This window comes from Marmota monax, unplaced genomic scaffold, assembly GCF_021218885.2.
Source record: "Marmota monax isolate L192 unplaced genomic scaffold, Marmota_monax_Labrador192_F-V1.1 WCK01_AAM20220418_F8-fsc00061, whole genome shotgun sequence".
NCBI classification, from domain to species: domain Eukaryota; kingdom Metazoa; phylum Chordata; class Mammalia; order Rodentia; family Sciuridae; genus Marmota; species Marmota monax.
This window is the reverse complement of record NW_026695230.1, coordinates 9,026,526-9,046,769: the sequence shown is the minus strand read 5'-3', so window position 1 is coordinate 9,046,769 and position 20,244 is coordinate 9,026,526. Positions and strand designations below refer to the sequence as shown.

Below are 20,244 nucleotides of genomic sequence, written 5' to 3'. Positions count from 1 at the left end.
TTTATATAGGGTCTCACTGAATTGCCAAGGCTAACCTTGAACTTGTAATCCTCAGACCCCACCTCCCAAGTTGCTGAGATTACAGGTGTGTGCCACGACAGCTGGTTTGGAATAGTGGTTCATAAATTTAAGATTGCATAAGAATCACTTGGCAAGCTTGTTAAAAATGCAGAGATTCTGATGTGACTTAGGAAATTTATGAATTTTCTCATTGATTCATAATTTATGAGTTAAAATTTCTGATAATTTAAAGATGAATTTACAGGATTTTTTGGGGGAGGTAATTTTTGAAGTAGGTTTTGCATTCACATGGTTTAAAATTAGAAAGCATAAGAAAGTACAGAGCAGCAATATACCTGGTATTTTTGTTCCCTATAACTTCCTACTGTCCTCTAATACCGTCCTTGTCCTTGAGGTTCTTTATTCTTACAGAAACAAACATAAATAAAAGTAAGTTTATTTATTTAACCATCCTGGGGATTTAACTCAGGGTACTGTGCACACTAGGCCAGTGCTCTACTGCTGTGTTATTTCCCTTTTTAAAATATTTTATTTTTGAGCCAGTGTCTTGCTAAATTGCTGAGTTTATCCTTAAACTTGTGATTCTACTGCCTCAGTCCTCTGGGATTATAGGCATTCCCACTGTACCTGGATAAAAGCTCTTTTTATATAAAAGGTAGCAGACAGGGATTTGGAGCTCAATGGTAGAGTGCTTGCCAAGCATACAAGAAGCCCTGGGTTTGATCCCCAGCATCACATAAATAAACAAACCAAAAAACCCCCAAAGATGGCATACAGTACACATTTTGTGTACTGTTTTCCTTTTTTGAAACATTTTGAAGATATTTCTGTTTTAGTACATGGAGACCATCTTTACTTTCTTTTTTTTTTTTTTTTTTTACAGCTGCGTAGAATTTCATTATATGGATACATTTAACCAGGCCTGTTATTTATTTATTTATTTTAAATTTCTTTTGTAGCACTGGGGATTGAACCTAGGGTCTCATGCATGCTGGACAAACACTGTACCACTAAGCTACATCCTTAGCCTTCCTTTTTTTTTATGTTGAGAAAGAGTCTCACTGAATTGCCCAGCCTCAGCCTTCTGAGTGGTGGGATTACAGGTGTGGACCATCACACCTGGCACCAGGTCCCTATTGATGGACATGTGGGTTATTTCTAGTGATTAATCTTGTATGTTCCATATAAGATATCTGTAGGATAATTTTCCCACAGTGAAATAGCTAAATAAAAAGATATGTATGTTTGTAATTTTGATAGCTGTTCCTACTATTACCTCCATGGAAGTTGAGCCAGTATATATACCCATTAGCAATAATTCTGAATTTTGCAGTTCCATTAGATGGTTTATTTTATTTTATTTTTTATTTAGTTGTAGATGGACACAATATCTTTATTTTATTTATTTTTTTTATGTGGTGCTGAGGATCGAACCCAGGGCCTCATACATGCAAGGCAAGCACTCTACCTCTGAGCCATAACCCAAGCTCCTGTTATATGGTTTAATAGTGTAGTTTAAGTGTGTATTTCTCTTATTTTGAGTGAGGTTAGGCATCGTTTCATGTTTCACTGTCTGGCTATATTTTTTTAGGGATAAGTCCTTTAACAAATTTCTTTTTTATGAGTAAAACTCCTAATACAGTGCCATACTAGAGATTCAGTGAAAGCTTGACTGAACTACATCTTTACTTTCTGACATAACAATATGTTCCAGGTTTATCTTTTACTTACCCTTTTCTAAGCCCTAAATCAGCCATTTCTCTGAGGAGCCCTGTTTTCCTCCCTACCTCCACTACTGGGAATTGAATCCAGGGGCACTCCTCCACGGAACTACACCCCACCCCCTTTTTTAAAAATTTTTTAAAATTTTGAGACAGGGTCTTGCTAAGTTGCCTAGGCTAGCCGTGAACTTTTGAACCTCATGTCTTAGCTTTCCAAGCTGCTGGGATTACAGGAGTGCACTGCTGTGTCTGGTGTCCTGGTTCTTTTAAATGGGGAATAATATTATAGATCAAAGGCCAGCAATAGTATTTTCCTTGTTACTGGAATGTATTTTTCTTGTACTTTCATCAGATGTAGGAAATATATACATGTCTCCACACTCATTCATATACATGTGAAGCAAATGCAATATACATGTTGCATGTACATATTTTAGAAGTCTTGAGTTCACACATAGTACTAATTCCTATCCATTTCACAGACTTTTTTCATGTATTTGTATATTCCTTCTTCCTAAGTGAAAACCCTGATTTCCAACATCAATATATGACCCAATCAGTTATACAATTGAAATAATCCAGAGTCACTTTACCAGTTCATTTTGTAACTTGTCTTTAAAAATTTCTTACAAAGAATACATTTGTTGTTTCTTTAAAAATGTCATAATTTGAATGAATTTACTTAAATTAAATTTTTATTGCTCCACAGTTCTCTTCAGAAATGCTACTTAGATCTTTGAGGGTATTATACTAGGGTTTACCTGATTTTAAATAAGGTATATCTGATAGTTTCAAAATAATCAAAAAGGTTTTTGCTGTTAATTATGCTGATAGGCTTTCTACATAGAACTTTAAAATATGCATATTAAATTGTATCCTATTTAGATTCATCACCTTTGTCTAGAATAACAATATGTGTAATATTCTAAAAATGGATACGAGCCCTTATTCTGAAACTTTGAAATTTTCTTATAAAATCCTGTAAGAATAAATGTGAATGTATTTTTCTTATATCATTTATGTTAATGTTTCTAGCAACTGGTAATGGATCATTTACAGTTTTCTCATTTTCTTTCAGATATAGGCATGGACCACCAAGCTCTTCTAAAACAATTTGATCATCTAAACCATGTGAATCCTGACAAGTTTGAATCCACAGATTTAGATATGCTAATCAAAGCGGTGAGAATAATTCCAAAAAGCATTGTTCTTATTGTACATTTGAGGTTTTGTAATTTGGCAAATAAACCCAATGAAGCAGAAATAATTTTTTTTTTTTTTTTTGGTATTGGGGATTGAACCCAGGGCCATCTGAGCTACATCCCCAGCTCTTTTTAGTTTTTGAGACAGGGTCTCACTAAGTTACTTAGGGTCTTGCTAATTTGCTGAGGCTGGCTTTAAACTTGCAATCCTCCTGCCTAGCCTCCTACGTTGTTGGGATTACAGGCATGCACCACTGTGCCAGTGAAATAAAATGTTTATATACTTGCTAAAATATCTATCTTTAAAGGGGGGAAGCTTAATCTTGATCATTGCAGGTATAAATGTGGAATGCAGGTTTATAATCACTTATCCACAATTTCAAAATTCAAAAACCTATAAAAACTGAAACCTGGCTTGAACTAACCAATTATAGTAATGTTATTTGAAGTTTTTTATTTAGTCTATTTATAGATTTTTGTTAAAGAAATACTAATTTTTGATTATAGACATTGTAGGATGTCTTATAATGTGGTATATGTGTCATATTCCCTGTCTAAAACTTGGAAAGTTATAAAACACATCTGGCCTCAGGGATTTTAGATGAGAATTTATAGACCTCTCATGTATAAAAGAGTTACCAAACTAGATGTTCTAGTCTGGCAGTTATTAGATTTAGTGAAATGGTTAGAAACCATTCTAGTTTTCTTTTTTTTTTTTTTTTTTTTTTTATCAAAATTATCTAAATGACTTTTTTGGTTTTACACTTTTTTATTAAACCACTTTTTATTTTAAAGTTTTCATTGTGTTTTTACACAAAACTTTCCTCTTTTTTTTAATTTTTTTTTATTGGTTGTTCAAAACATTATAAAGCTCTTGACATATCATATTTCATACATTAGATTCAAGTTGGTTATGAACTCCCAATTTTACCCCAAATACAGCTTGCAGAATCACATCGGTTACACATCCACATTTTTACATAATGCCCTATTAGTAACTGTTGTATTCTGCTACCTTTCCTATCCTCTACCATCCCCCCTCCCTCCCCTCCCATCTTCTCTCTCTACCCCATCCACTGTAATTCATATCTCTCCTTGTTTATTTTCCCATTCCCCTCACAACCTCTTATATGTAATTTTGTAAAACAATGAGGGTCTAAACTTTCCTCTTAAAATTCATATCAGTTAAGAATTCTGGGATTCATTTGGATATTTCTGAATTATAAATTCCTAGGAAAAAATATACAAGTACTTACTTTGATTTTTATGCTTTTGGTCAATTATGCAATATTGAACTGACTACGTAAGTTCCTAGTGGTTTTGTTTCTTCATTATTAAAATTATATCAGAAGCAAAGGATTTATTCTGATGCCAGTTGACTCTTCTTTAGACAGTCTGGGAGTCCAGGATGCAAAGGTTTTATTTTTCTAGGGAGAAGAGATTGACACCTTTCAAAACTATTGAGGTAAGGCCATGCTCAAACATGTCTCAGAAGTGCTCCCAGTGTGCTTAACTGTCAGATCGTGCTTCCACAACTTCTTAGAACATCTTAACTAGTTTTATTTATTTATTTTTTTTTTGAATGGAAATTTTTTTTTTATTGGTTGTTCAAAACATTACAAAGCTCTTGACATATCATATTTCATACATTTGATTCAAGTGGGTTTTGAACTCCCAATTTTACCCCAAATACAGATTGCAGAATCACGTCGGTTACACATCTATATTTTTACATAATGCCCTATTAGTAACTGTTGTATTCTGCTACCTTTCCTATCCTCTACTATCTCCCCTCCCCTCCCCTCCCATCTTCTCTCTCTACCCCATCTACTGTAATTCATTTCTCTCCTTGTTTATTTTCCCATTCCCCTCACAACCTCTTATATGTAATTTTGTATAACAATGAGGATCTCCCTCCATTACCATGCAATTTCCCTTTTCTCTTCTCTTTTCTCTTCAAATTTTTCTTTTTTTTTTTTTTCTTTTTTTTTTTTTTTAATTTTTTTTTATTGGTTGTTCAAAACATTATAAAGCTCTTCACATATCATATTTCATACATTAGATTCAAGTTGGTTATGAACTCCCAATTTTACCCCAAATACAGATTGCAGAATCACATCGGTTACACATCCACATTTTTACATAATGCCCTATTAGTAACTGTTGTATTCTGCTACCTTTCCTATCCTCTACCATCCCCCCTCCCTCCCCTCCCATCTTCTCTCTCTACCCCATCCACTGTAATTCATATCTCTCCTTGTTTATTTTCCCATTCCCCTCACAACCTCTTATATGTAATTTTGTATAACAATGAGGGTCTCCCTCCATTACCATGCAATTTCCCTTTTCTCTCCCTTTCCATCCCACCTCATGTATCTGTTTAATGTTAATCTTTTCTTCCTGCTCTTCCTCCCTGCTCTGTTCTTAGTTGCTCTCATTATATCAAAGAAGACATTTGGTATTTGTTTTTTAGGGATTGGCTAGCTTCACTAAGCATAATCTGCTCTAGTGCCATCCATTTCCCTGCAAATTCTATGATTTTGTCATTTTTTAGTGCTGCGTAATACTCCGTGGTGTATAAATGCCACATTTTTTTTATCCATTCATCTATTGAAGGGCATCTGGGTTGGTTCCACAGTCTAGCAATTGTGAATTGTGCTGCTATGAACATCGATGTAGCAGTATCCCTGTAGTATGCTCTTTTAAGGTCTTCAGGGAAAAGTCCAAGAAGGGCAATAGCTGGGTCAAATGGTGGTTCCATTCCCAGCTTTCCCAGGAGTCTCCATACTGTTTTCCAGATTGGCCGCACCAGTTTGCAGTCCCACCAGCAATGTACAAGAGTACCCTTATCCCCACATCCTCTCCAGCACTTGTTGTTGTTTGTCTTCATAATGGCTGCCAATCTTACTGGAGTGAGATGGTATCTTAGGGTGGTTTTGATTTGCATTTCTCTGACTGCTAGAGATGGTGAGCATTTTTTCATGTACTTGTTGATTGATTGTATGTCCTCCTCTGAGAAGTGTCTGTTCAGGTCTTTGGCCCATTTGTTGATTGGGTTATTTGTTTTCTTATTGTTTAATTTTTTGAGTTCTTTGTATACTCTGGATATTAGGGCTCTATCTGAAGTGTGAGGAGTAAAAATTTGTTCCCATGATGTAGGCTCCCTATTTACCTCTTTTATTGTTTCTCTTGCTGAGAGAAAACTTTTCAGTTTAAGTAAGTCCCATTTGTTGATTTTTGTTATCAACTTTTGTGCTATGGGTGTCCTATTAAGGAATTTGGAGCCCGACCCTACAATATGTAGATCGGAGCCAACTTTTTCTTCTATCAGACACAGAGTCTCTGATTTGATATCTAGCTCCTTGATCCACTTTGAGTTAACTTTTGTGCATGGCGAGAGGAGGGGATTCAGTTTCATTTTGTTGCATATGGATTTCCAGTTTTCCCAGCACCATTTGTTGAAGATGCTATCCTCCCTCCATTGCATGCTTTTAGCTCCTTTATCAAATATAAGATAGTTGTAGCTTTGTGGATTAGTCTCTGTGTCCTCTATTCTGTACCATTGGTCCACCCTCCTGTTTTGGTACCAGTACCATGCTGTTTTTGTTACTATTGCTCTGTAATATAGTTTTAAGTCTGGTATCGCTATACCGCCTGATTCACACTTCCTGCTTAGAATTGCTTTTGCTATTCTGGGTCTTTTATTTTTCCATATGAATTTCATGATTGCTTTATCCATTTCTACAAGAAATGCCGTTGGGATTTTGATTGGCATTGCATTAAACCTATAGAGAACTTTTGGTAATATTGCCATTTTGATGATGTTAGTTCTGCCTATCCATGAACAGGGTATATTTTTCCATCTTCTAAGATCTTCTTCTACTTCTCTTTTTAGGGTTTTGTAGTTTTCATTATATAAATCTTTCACCTCTCTTGTTAGGTTGATTCCCAAGTATTTTATTTTTTTTGAGGATATTGTGAATGGAGTGTTTTTCCTCATTTCCGTTTCAGAAGTTTTGTCGCTGATATACAGAAATGCCTTTGATTTATGCGTGTTGATTTTATATCCTGCCACTTTGCTGAATTCATTTATTAGTTCTAGTAGTTTTTTTGTAGACCCTTTTGGGTCTTCTAGGTATAGAATCATGTCATCTGCAAATAGTGATAATTTAAGTTCTTCCTTTCCTATTTTTATGCCTTTAATTTCTTTCGTCTGTCTAATTGCTCTGGCCAGTGTTTCGAGAACTATATTGAATAGAAGTGGTGATAGAGGGCATCCCTGTCTTGTTCCAGATTTTAGGGGGAATGCCTTCAATTTTTCTCCATTGAGAATGATGCTAGCCTGAGGCTTAGCATAGATAGCTTTTACAATGTCGAGGTAAGTTCCTGTTATCCCTAGTTTTTCTAATGTTTTGAACATAAAGGGATGCTGTACTTTGTCGAATGCTTTTTCTGCGTCTATTGAGATGATCATATGGTTCTTATTTTTAAGTCTATTGATGTGGTGAATAACATTTATTGATTTCCGTATATTGAACCATCCTTGCATCCCAGGGATGAATCCTACTTGATCATGGTGCACAATTTTTTTGATGTGCCTTTGTATCCGGTTCGCCAGAATTTTATTGAGGATTTTTGCATCTATGTTCATCAGAGATATTGGTCTGTAGTTTTCTTTCTTTGAGGTGTCTTTGTCTGGTTTCGGAATCAGGGTGATGTTGGCCTCATAGAATGAATTTGGCAGAGCTCCTTCTTTTTCTATTTCCTGAAATAACTTGAAAAGTATTGGTATTAATTCTTCCTTAAAGGTTTTGTAAAACTCCGCTGTATACCCATCCGGTCCTGGGCTTTTCTTGGTTGGAAGTCTTTTGATTGCTTCTTCTATTTCATCTATTGTTATTGGTCTGTTTAAGTTGTGAGTATCCTCCTGACTCAGTCTGGGCAAATCATATGACTTAAGGAATTTATCAATGTCTTCACTATCTTCTATTTTATTGGAATATAGGTTTTCAAAATAATTTCTAATTGTCTTCTGTATTTCTGTAGTGTCTGTTGTGATATTGCCTTTTTCATCCCGTATGTTAGTGATTTGAGTTCTCTCTCTTCTTCTCTTCGTTAGCATGGCTAAGGGTCTGTCGATCTTATTTATTTTTTCAAAGAACCAACTTTTAGTTTTGTTAATTTTTTCAATAGTTTCTTTTGTTTCAATTTCGTTGATTTCAGCTCTGATTTTAATTATTTCTTGCCTTCTGCTACATTTGCTGTTGTTTTGCTGTTCCTTTTCTAGGGCTTTGAGATGAAGTGTGAGCTCATTTATTTGTTGGTTTTTCCTTTTTTTGAGGAATGACCTCCAAGCGATGAATTTCCCTCTTAAAACTGCTTTCATTGTGTCCCATAGATTCCGATATGTTGTGTCTGTATTTTCATTTATCTCTAAGAATTTTTTGATTTCTTCCTTTATGTCTTCTGTAACCCATTGATCATTCAGTAACATATTGTTCATTTTCCATGTGATGTAGGATTTTTCCTTCCTTCTTTTATCATTGATTTCCAGTTTCATTCCATTATGATCAGATAAAATGCATGGTATTATCTCCACCCCTGTATATTTACTGAGGGTTGCCCTATGGCATAATATATGGTCTATTTTTGAGGAGGATCCATGTGCTGCTGAGAAAAAAGTATATCCACTTGATGATGGTTGATATATTCTATATATGTCAGTTAAGTCTAGGTTGTTGATTGTGATATTGAGTTCTATAGTTTCTTTATTCAGCTTTTGTTTGGAGGATCTGTCCAATTGTGAGAGAGGTGTGTTGAAGTCACCCATAATTATTGTGTTGTGGTCTATTTGATTCTTGAACTTGAGGAGAATTTGTTTTATGAACGTCGCAGCACCATTATTTGGTGCATAAATATTGATAATTGTTATGTCTTGTTGGTAAATGGTTCCTTTTAACAGTATATAATGTCCTTCCTTATCCCTTTTGATTAATTTAGTCTTGAAGTCAATTTTATTCGATATGAGGATGGCCACCCCTGCTTGCTTACGAGGACCGTGTGCATGGTATATTTTTTCCCAACCTTTCACCTTCAGCCTGTGTATGTCTTTTCCAATCAGATGTGTCTCCTGGAGGCAGCATATTGTTGGATTTGTTTTTTTAATCCATGTTACCAGCCTATGTCGCTTTATTGGAGAGTTTAAGCCATTAATGTTTAGAGTTACTATTGATATATGGTTTGTACTTCCAGCCATGTTTGATTATTTATCTTCTTTTTTTTTTTTTTAATTTAGTTTGTTTCTCCATGGTTAGCTTTCCCCCCACCCTCTGTCTTTATAGAGGCACTTCCCACTGATGGTTTTGGTTATTGTTTTTCATTTCTTCCTCGTGTAGTGTTTTGCTCAAGATGCTTTGCAATGCTGGTTTTCTGGCTGCAAATTCTTTTAGCTTTTGTTTATCATGAAAGATTTTTATTTCGTTATCGTACCTGAAGCTTAATTTTGCTGGATACAGAATTCTTGGTTGGCATCCATTGTCTTTCAGTGTTTGAAATACGTTGTTCCAGGATCTTCTCGCTTTCAGCGTCTGTGATGAAAAATCCGTTGTTAACCTTATTGGTTTACCCCTGAATGTAATCTGCCTCCTTTCTCTTGTAGCTTTTAGTATTTTCTCTTTGTTCTGTATATTGGATATCTTCATAACAATGTGTCTTGGCGTTGGTCTACTGTGATTTTGTGTGCTCGGTGTCCTGTATGCATCTACAATTTGTATATCCGTTTCCTTTTTTATTTCTGGAAAGTTTTCTGTAATTATTTCTTTCAGCAGGTTACTCATTCCCTTGGTTTGAATCTCTGTACCTTCTTCTATCCCGATGACTCGTAGGTTTGGTTTCTTTATGTTATCCCATATCTCTTGGATGTTTTTCTCGTGGTTTTTAACCAGCCTTTCTGAGTTGGCTAGGCTCTTTTCAAGATGATATATTTTGTCTTCATTATCTGATGTTCTGGCTTCTACTTGCTCCACTCTGTTAGTGATACTCTCAATTGAGTTTTTAATTTGGTTTATCGTTTCCTTCATTTCTAGAATTATTGTTTGGTTTTTTTTTATAATCTCAATCTCCTGATAAAGATGCTTAACTTCTTCTTTTATCTGTCTATGTAATTCATTTTCAAAGTGTTCTTTCACTGTTTGGATTTGCTGTCTCGTATCTTCTTTAAGGTTCCATTCCATCTGTCTAAGGTATTCCTTGAGTTCTTTATATGACCATTTTTCTGCTGACTCTAGGTCCTCCTGAATATTTAGGCTGTCCTTCATTGTTTGTACTCCTTTTCTTCCTTGCTTTTTTATGCTGCTCATGTTACTTCTTGTTCTGTTTGACTGCTGAGTTACTGTTTACTCTTATAGATTTATTTGATGCTTGAGAGGAAAGATATTAGAAGGGAAGGGAAGAAGTCACTAAAGAGAATGAGAGTAGGCAGGTAGAATTCAAGGAAGGGGGAATAAGAAGATTGAAAAGAAATGAAAAGACAAAAGAAACAAGAATAATAAAGATTAGATAATAAAGAAAGAAAGAAAAGACGGAAAAAAATTTTAACAAAAATAATAGTGATAATAAAAAATTAAAATTAAAATTAAAAAAAAAAATAATAAAATAAAAAAATTAAAAAAAATAGAAACATTGAAAAAAAATTAAAGAACAACAACAAATAAAAATTGAAAATGAAAGAAAAAGAAGAAAGAAAAAAAAAAAGAAAAAGAAAAGAAAAAAAAATGATAATAATAATAATAATAAATGCAGTCCTAGAGTTCTATTAACTTCTCTTCCAGTAGGTGGAGCTGTGCCCACTGGGCCAAGCTTCTCCTCTCAATAGGTGGGAACCATTCACTGTGCAGCAGCTCTTTCTCCTAGACTGGGCGGGTCTCCAATCCTGAGTGTCTAGGGCCTTGTCTTGTGTTTCCTCAAGCCAGGCCGTGCTCACCTGTGGCGCTCACCACAATACTGTCTACACGCCAGGTCTGCTGCTCCTGGGAGCCCTGTTTTCATGAACACCTGGGCTCACTCTCCCTGTTTGCCTCCCTCAGACCCTAAGTTTGTAGAGCTTGGGGCTGAGATCCCCCAGCGAATTTGCTTGCCCTCCTGTAGCCACGCCCCCGGTAGCTGGTGCAAGAGACCTCAGTTGTCAGCACTGGTGGGAGCGGTAGCCGGGAGTTCCGTGCCGCGAGTCCTGCGCCACTCCTGGTTCCCTCGGTCTGGTTATTGCGTTTACAGGAGAGCTGGGAGTGGCCCTTAAGGTTTCCCCGCTGTGTGGAGAGAGATGGCTAGGGGATTACACACCTGTCGCGCTGGTTTCACTGCAGTTATCTCCTCCGCCCATGACGCCATTTCTCTGCCATGGTGATATCCCATGCAAATGATGACCGTTTGTTCCCTTTGCCGGATGACCAATGCAACGGGTGGGTCCTGACTGTCTCTCCCAATCCCCGTTTCAGTCCTGTGGCCACTGCCTATGAAGGCTCGGTTGGCTTTTACCTCTGTAAGTTCCTAAGGGCCGGCCAATTATTTCAGCGGGATCGTTAGTGCTGAGTCACACGAAGCAGGCGAACCGGAGCTTAATTGCCTCCGATTCGGGCTCTGTGTGTGTGTTCTGAGGGGCCCAGCCTGTACACCCCAGATCCATGTCAGCTCAGCATTGCCTAGTGATCCTGAGCAAACAGCATTTAGACAGTTTACGGCTCCCTATGCCCTCACAGTTGAAGATGTCAGAGACTTGATCTCTCTGCGCCTGCCACCATGTTACATCTCCTCAGTAATATTCATGTTGCCCTTACAGCTTCCTGGTATAAGCAAGTTCTTGGGATTATACAAACTGCTGCTTCTGTTTCCAGTCCAGATTTCTAGAAATGAAACTCTGGGCCGCGCTGACGAGCGTCCGCGCTTGTCTGCGACCGTAGCAGAGCCGCCCTGGCAAGCGTCCGCGCTTGTCTGCGCCCGTAGCAGAGCCGCCCTGGCCTCCGCAGCTCTTCAGCCCGGTGCCAGGCCCCAGGGGCCCAAGCGGCTGCCGCCGCGGCTCTCCGTCCCCCTCCTCCGGAGCACGGGTCCCCTGGCAGGGGGGTGCAGAACGACCCCAGAGCAGGCTCTGCCCGAAGGTGCAGCGGCGAACAGGCCACAGAGACGCTCGAGGCTGCAGTCCAGCCTTCGGAGGACAGGGCTCGGCACGCAGCCCAGCTGCAACCTCTAGGTGCGGCTGCCGGACAGTGTATACGGAGCCATCAAGACAGCAAGCAGAAAGCAAATGGCGGCTCCCGCGGAGTGGATTTTCGGCACAGAAACCACAGCCCCGCCAGCAATCCCAATCCACAAACTCTCCCTGTATAAAAAATATTCAAAAAAAAAGAAAAAAAAAAAAAAAAAAAGGCGGGGCGCACTGAGCTTTCTTTGCCTCGGGTACTTACAATCCACTGCTGATTGCACATTCAGCTTCTCCGCCCGGAGCGAAGCGAAAGAGCACCATTCTAGTTTTCTATACTGTACATATTGATACAGTCCGTTCCGTTTTTTTAAAAAAATCAACATATATTTCTTGCTTATGAGAATTTTCTAAAATTGAAGCTAGCTTTGAATTTTTAGTTTCTTTGAACACTTACATTCCCTGGTAATAATACTGACTCCAGTAAAATGGTAGAATTTAAAAAGGGTAGTCCAGTCATTTTTTGCTCTCCTATACTACCTTCTGTTAGTGTGCTATATTTAAGAATGGCTTTGTTTATACTTTTAAAATACATTTCTTTATTTTTTTAAGGCAACAAGTGATCTGGAACACTATGACAGGACTCGGCATGAAGAATTTAAAAAATATGAAATGATGAAGGAACATGAACGGAGAGAATATTTAAAAACACTGAATGAGGAAAAGAGAAAAGAAGAAGAATCTAAATTTGAAGAAATGAAGAAAAAGCATGAAAATCATCCAAAAGTTAATCATCCAGTAAGAATTGTGACTTTATGAAACCGTATTTATTTGTTTATTTATTTTTTGGGTACCAGGGATTGAAGTCAGGGACACCCGTCCACTGAGCCACATCCCCAGCCATATATTTAGAGACAGGATCTCAATGAGTTGCTTACCACCCTGCTTTTGCTGAGGCTGGCTTTGAACTCACCATTTTCCTGCCTCAGCCTCCTGAGCAGTTGGGATTACAGGCAGGCTATTTGTTTATTTTTAATGTATGCATATAAATATATATATGTATATATATATATATATATATATATATATATATATCTACAACTAATATATATATATATTAGTTGTAGATGGACACAATACATTTAGTTTATTTGTTTATCTTTATGTGGTACTTAAGATTGAACCCAGTGCCTGAGTTACTACCACAGCCCATGAAACCATATTTTGATGAAGATTATTCTTTATATCAGATGGCAGAATTTTATCATAAGTTGTTAGTACTTAAATCTTGACTCTCAATTCTGCAAAATTCCTCAAACTTATATTTCATTTTGAATCTATGCACATATATTACATTTTGATTCAAGCAATTTCTTAAAATTGGTTCACAGGGAAGCAAAGATCAACTAAAAGAGGTATGGGAAGAGACTGATGGATTGGATCCTAATGACTTCGACCCCAAGACATTTTTCAAGCTACATGGTAACAGATTTGATACAAATATTGCTCTTTATATTTGCTATTTGAAAAGATTATACTTACTTTACTCTTCATTGATTTCTGCCATGGTCTGCTATTGAGTCCTATATATAGTAAATACTTAGTTATCTCTCTAGGTTAATATTATGGACATTTTTACTGATAAGCAGAATAAAATATTTTAGATAAGAAGCCATCTTTCTACTTGTTTTTACTATTAAGTCATTGTATGACTTTTTGCAAGATTCTTTGTAAACCGAAGGTAATTCTGTGGCTAGCTAGCTTATATCTAACAGGCTTTATACTATAATGTTAAAATTTACTTTTACAGCATATTGCTTTACTTTATCTTGTTGGAAAAAAATGGTTATGTTTTTATGAAAATGATGAATTATAAACATTGAATTGTTATCTGAAGCTGCACGAAAAAGAGGATGCCCTTCTCTGCGGTATATTGTTGTTTCATGTCTCTACTGCTTTTGCAAGCCATGTGTTCAGTAATTGTATTTTAAGTACTTATTTTACAAGGGATTAAAATCCATTTCTGCTTCTGTAACTTTTAAACTTTAGATGTCAATAATGATGGGTTCCTGGATGAACAAGAATTAGAAGCCCTATTTACTAAAGAGGTAAATGAGTTTATTAAGTACTCAGTGTTCTTGCTTTTTTTTTTTTTTTTTTTTAGTCTTCTCTTCTTTCATGATGGCCTTTAAATTTTATTTTTAGTTGGAGAAAGTATATGATGCCCAAAATGAAGAGGATGATATGGTAGAAATGGAGGAAGAAAGACTTAGAATGAGGGAACATGTAATGAGTGAGGTATGTTTTAAAAGTTTAAGAGTGTATGTTGTTTCTTTGGATTATTAAAGTTTTTTGCAATAAATATTCCCATAAAATGAAAAAGATAGAAAGTAGGTATTTAATTGGATTTTGCATTTTTTTTCAGAATATTATGCTAGATTCCCTAAGTTTAAATAACATAATTTGAAACTATTTTTAAAAGATTAAGATGCTATTGCATATGAACTATAAAATCTTTTTTTCTTTTCTTTTCTTTTTTTTTAGTAGTATGAAACAATGAAGCTCAACATTTGGCATTTTAAAAACCTACATTAGCTTTTACAGGTTGACCATCCTCAATTCAAAAATACAAAATAAAGATTGCTTCAGAATTCAAAACTTTTTGAGCACTGATAAGATTCCATAAATGGGAATTTCATACCATGAAACTTTGTTTCTTGTACCAAATTATTATTATTATTATTATTTTAATTTTTATTGTTGGTTCAAAACATTACATAGTTCTTGATATATCATATTTCACGTTTTGATTCAAGTGGGTTATGAACTCCCATTTTTACCCCGTATACAGGTTGCAGAATCACATCAGTTACACATCCACTGATTTACATATTGCCATACTAGTGTCTGTGGTATTCTGCTGCCTTTCCTATCCTCTACTATCCCCCCTCCCCTCCCCTCCCCTGTACCAAATTATTTGCAAAATTGTATAAAATTACCTCAGGCTGTGTATAAGGTGTATATGAGACATAAATGAATTTTATGTTTAGACTTGGGTCCCATCCCCAAGATATTTCATTATGTATGTGCAAATATTCCAAAATTCAAAGAAATCCAATATCCCAAACACTTCTGATCCCAAGCATTTTGGATAAGGAATACTCAACCTATACTAAGAAAAATCACAAAATACCAACACATTAATGGCTTGCAATAACAAATATTTATTTCTTGTTAATATTATTAAGCTTTAAAGGTTAATGTCAGATAGGTATGGCAGGGTTAGGCTGGCTTGGCCAAATCTGGCCCAGCTAGGCTTGGCTCTACATGTCTTATCATTTCTAGGCTACAGGAATGGTCTCTATCTGGGTCTTATCTGGATCATAAGAAACTCCAAGTCAAACTCTGTATTACTTAAGACTTATGTTCATCTAGGGTAAACCTCACATTTACTTATTATAGCCCCTTGACTGAAGCATATCTGGGTCAAGTCCCCAGTCAGTGAGAAGTGGATGTATACCTCTTACAGGATGGTTCAGCAAGTCATGTGCCACTGGGCGGAGGTGTATAATCCTGTTACAGGAGGGAGCAATAGCTGGGAACAATAGCCCAAACCAACCAGGGTCTTAAAATTTTAATTTCTGTCCTTTCAAAGCAACTAGACATATTTTTAAAAAATATATTTTTAGTTATAGATGGACACAATACCTTTACTTTATTAATTTTTTACGTGGTGCTAAGAATCTAACCCAGTGCCTCACATGTGCCAGGCAAGCATTTTACCACTGACCCTCAACCCCGGCTCCAACTAGATAGTTTAAATTTGCCTGTTCAGTGAGCTTCTTCCCCCTCCAAATTAGGTGTCCAGACTATGATGCATGCTTCTTATTAAATAGATGGTGGATGAGGCCCTTTGCAAATAGAATGATGATTACCTAAGTACATCACTTGTAATAACTACTAAGTTCATAGCCCTGTTTTTTTCTACTATATTGGGATAGTGGACCGTGGCTGGAGATTAATATGGAAACATGTTAACTTCAGTCTTCCAAGCACAGATTGCTAGCAGGCCCTCTGCTGGCAGTTGTATATTCCCCCTGAACATCCACATCCCCACAATCACAGTCTGACAGTTTCGCATATTCTTCCCTCTCCTTATACCTTCAAAGACACTTCCCTTTCCTCCTTCTCCCCTCCCACTCCCCTCATTTTACTGAGAAAATAAAAGCAATCAAGAGAATTTCTTCATCTTTCCTCTATCAAATCTATCATCCAATTTGCATCTGTATCATTTATTTTGTCTTGTCTTCTGTTAATTGTAGATAAACTTTTGTTTTTCTTTTTTTGGTACTGGGAATTGAACCCAGGGGTGCTATACCACTGAGCTACTTCTTATTTATCTTGATACAGGGTCTCACTAAGTTGCTGAGGCTAGCCTCAAACTTTTGATTTTCTTGCCTCAGCCTCCTTAGTCACTGGGATTAAAGACATGCACCACTGGACCCGACTGTGGATAAATTCCTGCTGTTCCTATGGAAGGCCTTCTCTACCTGTGCACGAGGTCCCATTCAGTATCTCCTCTTGAAGGACTTTGTTCTTGCTGTTATCCTCCTTTCGCTCTTGCGTAGTTTTTCCTACTCTATTAGATCATTCTCATTAGGAGACAAACATGACCTAGTATTTTTCAACTTAAAAACAAAACCATACTTGAACTTATTGCTGCATTTCCATTCTTTCCTTCACAGGAAATTATTCTGTATAGTTGTTTACTCTTCCTGTTTCTGTTATTCCTCACCTTTTGTTTTCTTCACAATCTGTGCTGTAGCCTTCACCATTCCAATGAAATTTCTCTTGTCAGATGACCAATTCAGTTGTCTCATCTTAGTTGATTCTTGTATTTGATACAGTTGATGCTTCACTCTTCTTGAAATGCTTTCTTTACCTGGTGTTTTAGTCAGCTTTGTGTCACTGTGACCAAAATACCTGACAAGAACAACTTAGAGGAAGAAAAGTTTATTTGGGTTTCAGAGGTCTCAGTGCGTAGATGACTGGCTCCATTGCTCTGGGCCTAAGGTGAGGCAGCACATCATTGAGGAAGGGCCTAATGAAGGAAAATGGCTCAGCTCATGGTGGGGTCAGGAAGCAGAGGGGAGGGAAAAGGAACCACAGGGAAGCTGCATCTTTCCGGAAAAGCCCCCAGTAACCTACTCCAGCCATGCCCCACCTGCCTACAATTACCACCCAGTCAGTCCATTCAAACTAGCATGGACTAAATAGATTACAGCTTTCAAAATCAAATCATTTTACCTATGAGTATTCCTGCATTGAGCTTTTAGGGGGGTACCTCATATCCAAACCATAACCCTTGGCCTTTGGGGAACCACACCTCCTTATACTCACTTGCTCTTTCTTCTCAATTTTCCTTGCTGTCTGTCCCTCTTCTTCCCAAGTTTTAAATGTTGCAGTGCCCTGAGCTGTGTTCTCCTTTCTATCTTCTCTTTCCTTAGGTGATAAATGGAGTCCTGTGTCTCTGTGTATGCCCTGGTGAATTCAAAATTATTAATCACCAGTTTTTCCTTTTTCTGTTCTCCAGGCTTAGATTTGTTTGACCTTTCCCATTTCATGTTTAATGCACTTCTTCACCATAACCAGGCCTGTTCCTCCCTCAGCCTTATTCATTTCAGTGAATGAATTATGATTTATCTGATTTCTCAAGCTAAGTCATTCTTAATTTCTCTTTCTTCATATCCTAAAGCTAGTCTTCATTGATCTCCCTTTTGAATAAATCTGGAATTTGACCACTTTGTCCCACGTATACTCTCCTGACTGGTGCTGGGATGTAGCTCAGTTGATAGGGTACTGTGTGAGATTCTGGGTTCAATTCCAAGTATTTCTTTTTTTTTTATTGGTTGTTCAAAACATTACAAAGCTCTTGACATATCATATTTCATACATTAGATTCAAGTTGGTTATGAACTCCCAATTTTACCCCAAATACAGATTGCAGAATCACATCGGTTACACATCCACATTTTTACATAATGCCCTATTAGTAACTGTTGTATTCTGCTACCTTTCCTATCCTCTCCTGACTGGTGCTGGGATGTAGTTCAGTTGATAGGGTACTGTGTGAGATTCTGGGTTCAATTCCAAGTATTTCTTAAAAAAATAAAGGCAATCTCCTGGCTGGTATCTCAGCTTCTGCATCTTATCTGCAATCACCTACCCACACAGCAGTACAGATGGCAGAGTAATCTCTTAAAAACATAAATTAGGGTTTGGAATGTAACTCAGTGACAGAGCACTACACTAGGCCCTGGTTGCATCCCCAGTACCACAAAGGGAGGGGGGGGGGAAGAAAAGCTTAAGTCAGGTCATAGTGTTCTCTTACTCAGAATACTTCAGTGGCTTGCTGTTTCACTTAGAAGGTGAGTCCTGTCTCATGTTGTAATGGTCATGGCATGATTTCACTCACCCTTGCCTTGCTCTCTGATCCCATGTCTCGTGATTTTGTCACACTCTACTGTCTACATTGGTCTTCTTGGTGTTTACCTCTCACCAAGGTTATTCTCATTTTAAGGCATATGAACTTAGAAGTTTCTTCTTCCTGGAACATTTTGCCTAGATCATCTCCTGGGCTCACTTTTAGCAGATTTATTCTCAAGTGTGCTCAAATGTTCATTCTTTAGAAAGACCTCCATGACCCTCCTAATGAAATATTTGCCCTTTTTTGTGGTGTTTGTCCTGCCCTTCCTCCTTCCAAGAAAAAAACTTGTGATATGGGTATCATATGATGCAGGATTACTAAAGCCCACTGTTTGACTTCAGTGATTGTCACCTGAATATATGAGCTGTTAATAATGAATTGGGATCTTTGTTTCTTGGAAGTACCTCAAATATCAAATGAATTTTCTTGACTATTATAAAGCTAACCTTTGTAACTGAATCTGCCAGTCTGTATTAGTCATTAAGAGGATTTGGAGAAATAGTCAACTTTAGTTTTAATTTAGTTAGTTGTTTCTTTTTTAGAAAAAATGTTGTGAGTACTTTTTCCCACATTTTAAAATTTGTACCTTATAGTTGTACATTATGAAGGATTTGCTGTTATATATTTATTCATATATGCATACAACACACAATAGGGACTACTTTAATTAAACTCTTTTACACATGGCTAAAACAATACTCATTTGGAATGGTGATTTTTCTTGCCCAAGCATTTGATTTTTAGGAGGATTATAGGTGACAGAAGAAGACAGTAGCACTTAACCAGTCAGATTAGCTGACTCAAATGTTTTGATCTTTGGGTATATAGATATCTTGTATGTTAAAGTTTCATTCATACAGGATTGAAAGGTATTTATTTCCTAATTCTATTATAATATTGTGCTGGCAGTGTTTTTTTTTCTGTTTTCTGTGGAGGTTAAGGCAGTCCTAATTTTTATATATTATGTAGTAGCCTCCTTTAGAAGATAGTTACTTCTAATAATAGAAGAAATGAAATAATATAGAAATATTTATTTTATATTATACATATGTTTTTCTTTAATCAGGTTGATACTAACAAAGACCGACTGGTGACTCTGGAAGAATTTTTGAAAGCTACAGAAAAAAAAGAATTCTTAGAGCCAGATAGCTGGGAGGTAATAGAATCAACTTCAAATAGAAAGTATGGTTCAAGAAAGTCTGCATCAGTTTATTCAACTTTTAACTTTTGTTCCTTGTTTTGTTTGCATGTATAGTCTTACTGTTTTGATTTTTTTATATAAAATGTCACTATAAAATAACGAACCTGATTCTTGGAAAGCTTGTAGTAATGGATCTGTTATGTATTAGCACATTAAAAATAATTAGAAGTCTTTATAAACATACTTCTTACTAAATATAAAATGATATACATTATTAAAATTTAAAAATATAGATACATTTAAAGAATAAATTAGAAGTTACTAGTAATTCTGTCATTTAAATGTAAACATTTAAATTATGCATTCTATTATGCCAATTTGGAATAGTACACAGCTCATGTATATGTAGCATATATGTAAACAATGTATTATGCTATTCTTAATTTATAGATACACATATATTCACATTTATGTATTTTTTT

General features: G+C 36.5%; 1 protein-coding gene across 3 annotated transcripts in view; it reads left to right on the top strand.

Annotated features, from left to right (window-relative positions):
* Nucb2 (nucleobindin 2) overlaps positions 1–20,244 on the top strand; it is a 52,853-nt gene that overhangs the window by 29,534 nt on the left and 3,075 nt on the right. For all 3 annotated transcript variants that reach the window (XM_046438168.2, XM_046438169.2, XM_046438170.2), the window contains 6 exons: positions 2,821–2,924; positions 12,747–12,932; positions 13,526–13,616; positions 14,184–14,242; positions 14,340–14,432; positions 19,688–19,777. In XM_046438168.2, coding sequence (XP_046294124.2) covers positions 2,821–2,924; positions 12,747–12,932; positions 13,526–13,616; positions 14,184–14,242; positions 14,340–14,432; positions 19,688–19,777 — 623 coding nt within the window. The remainder of the gene's footprint in view (positions 1–2,820; positions 2,925–12,746; positions 12,933–13,525; positions 13,617–14,183; positions 14,243–14,339; positions 14,433–19,687; positions 19,778–20,244) is intronic.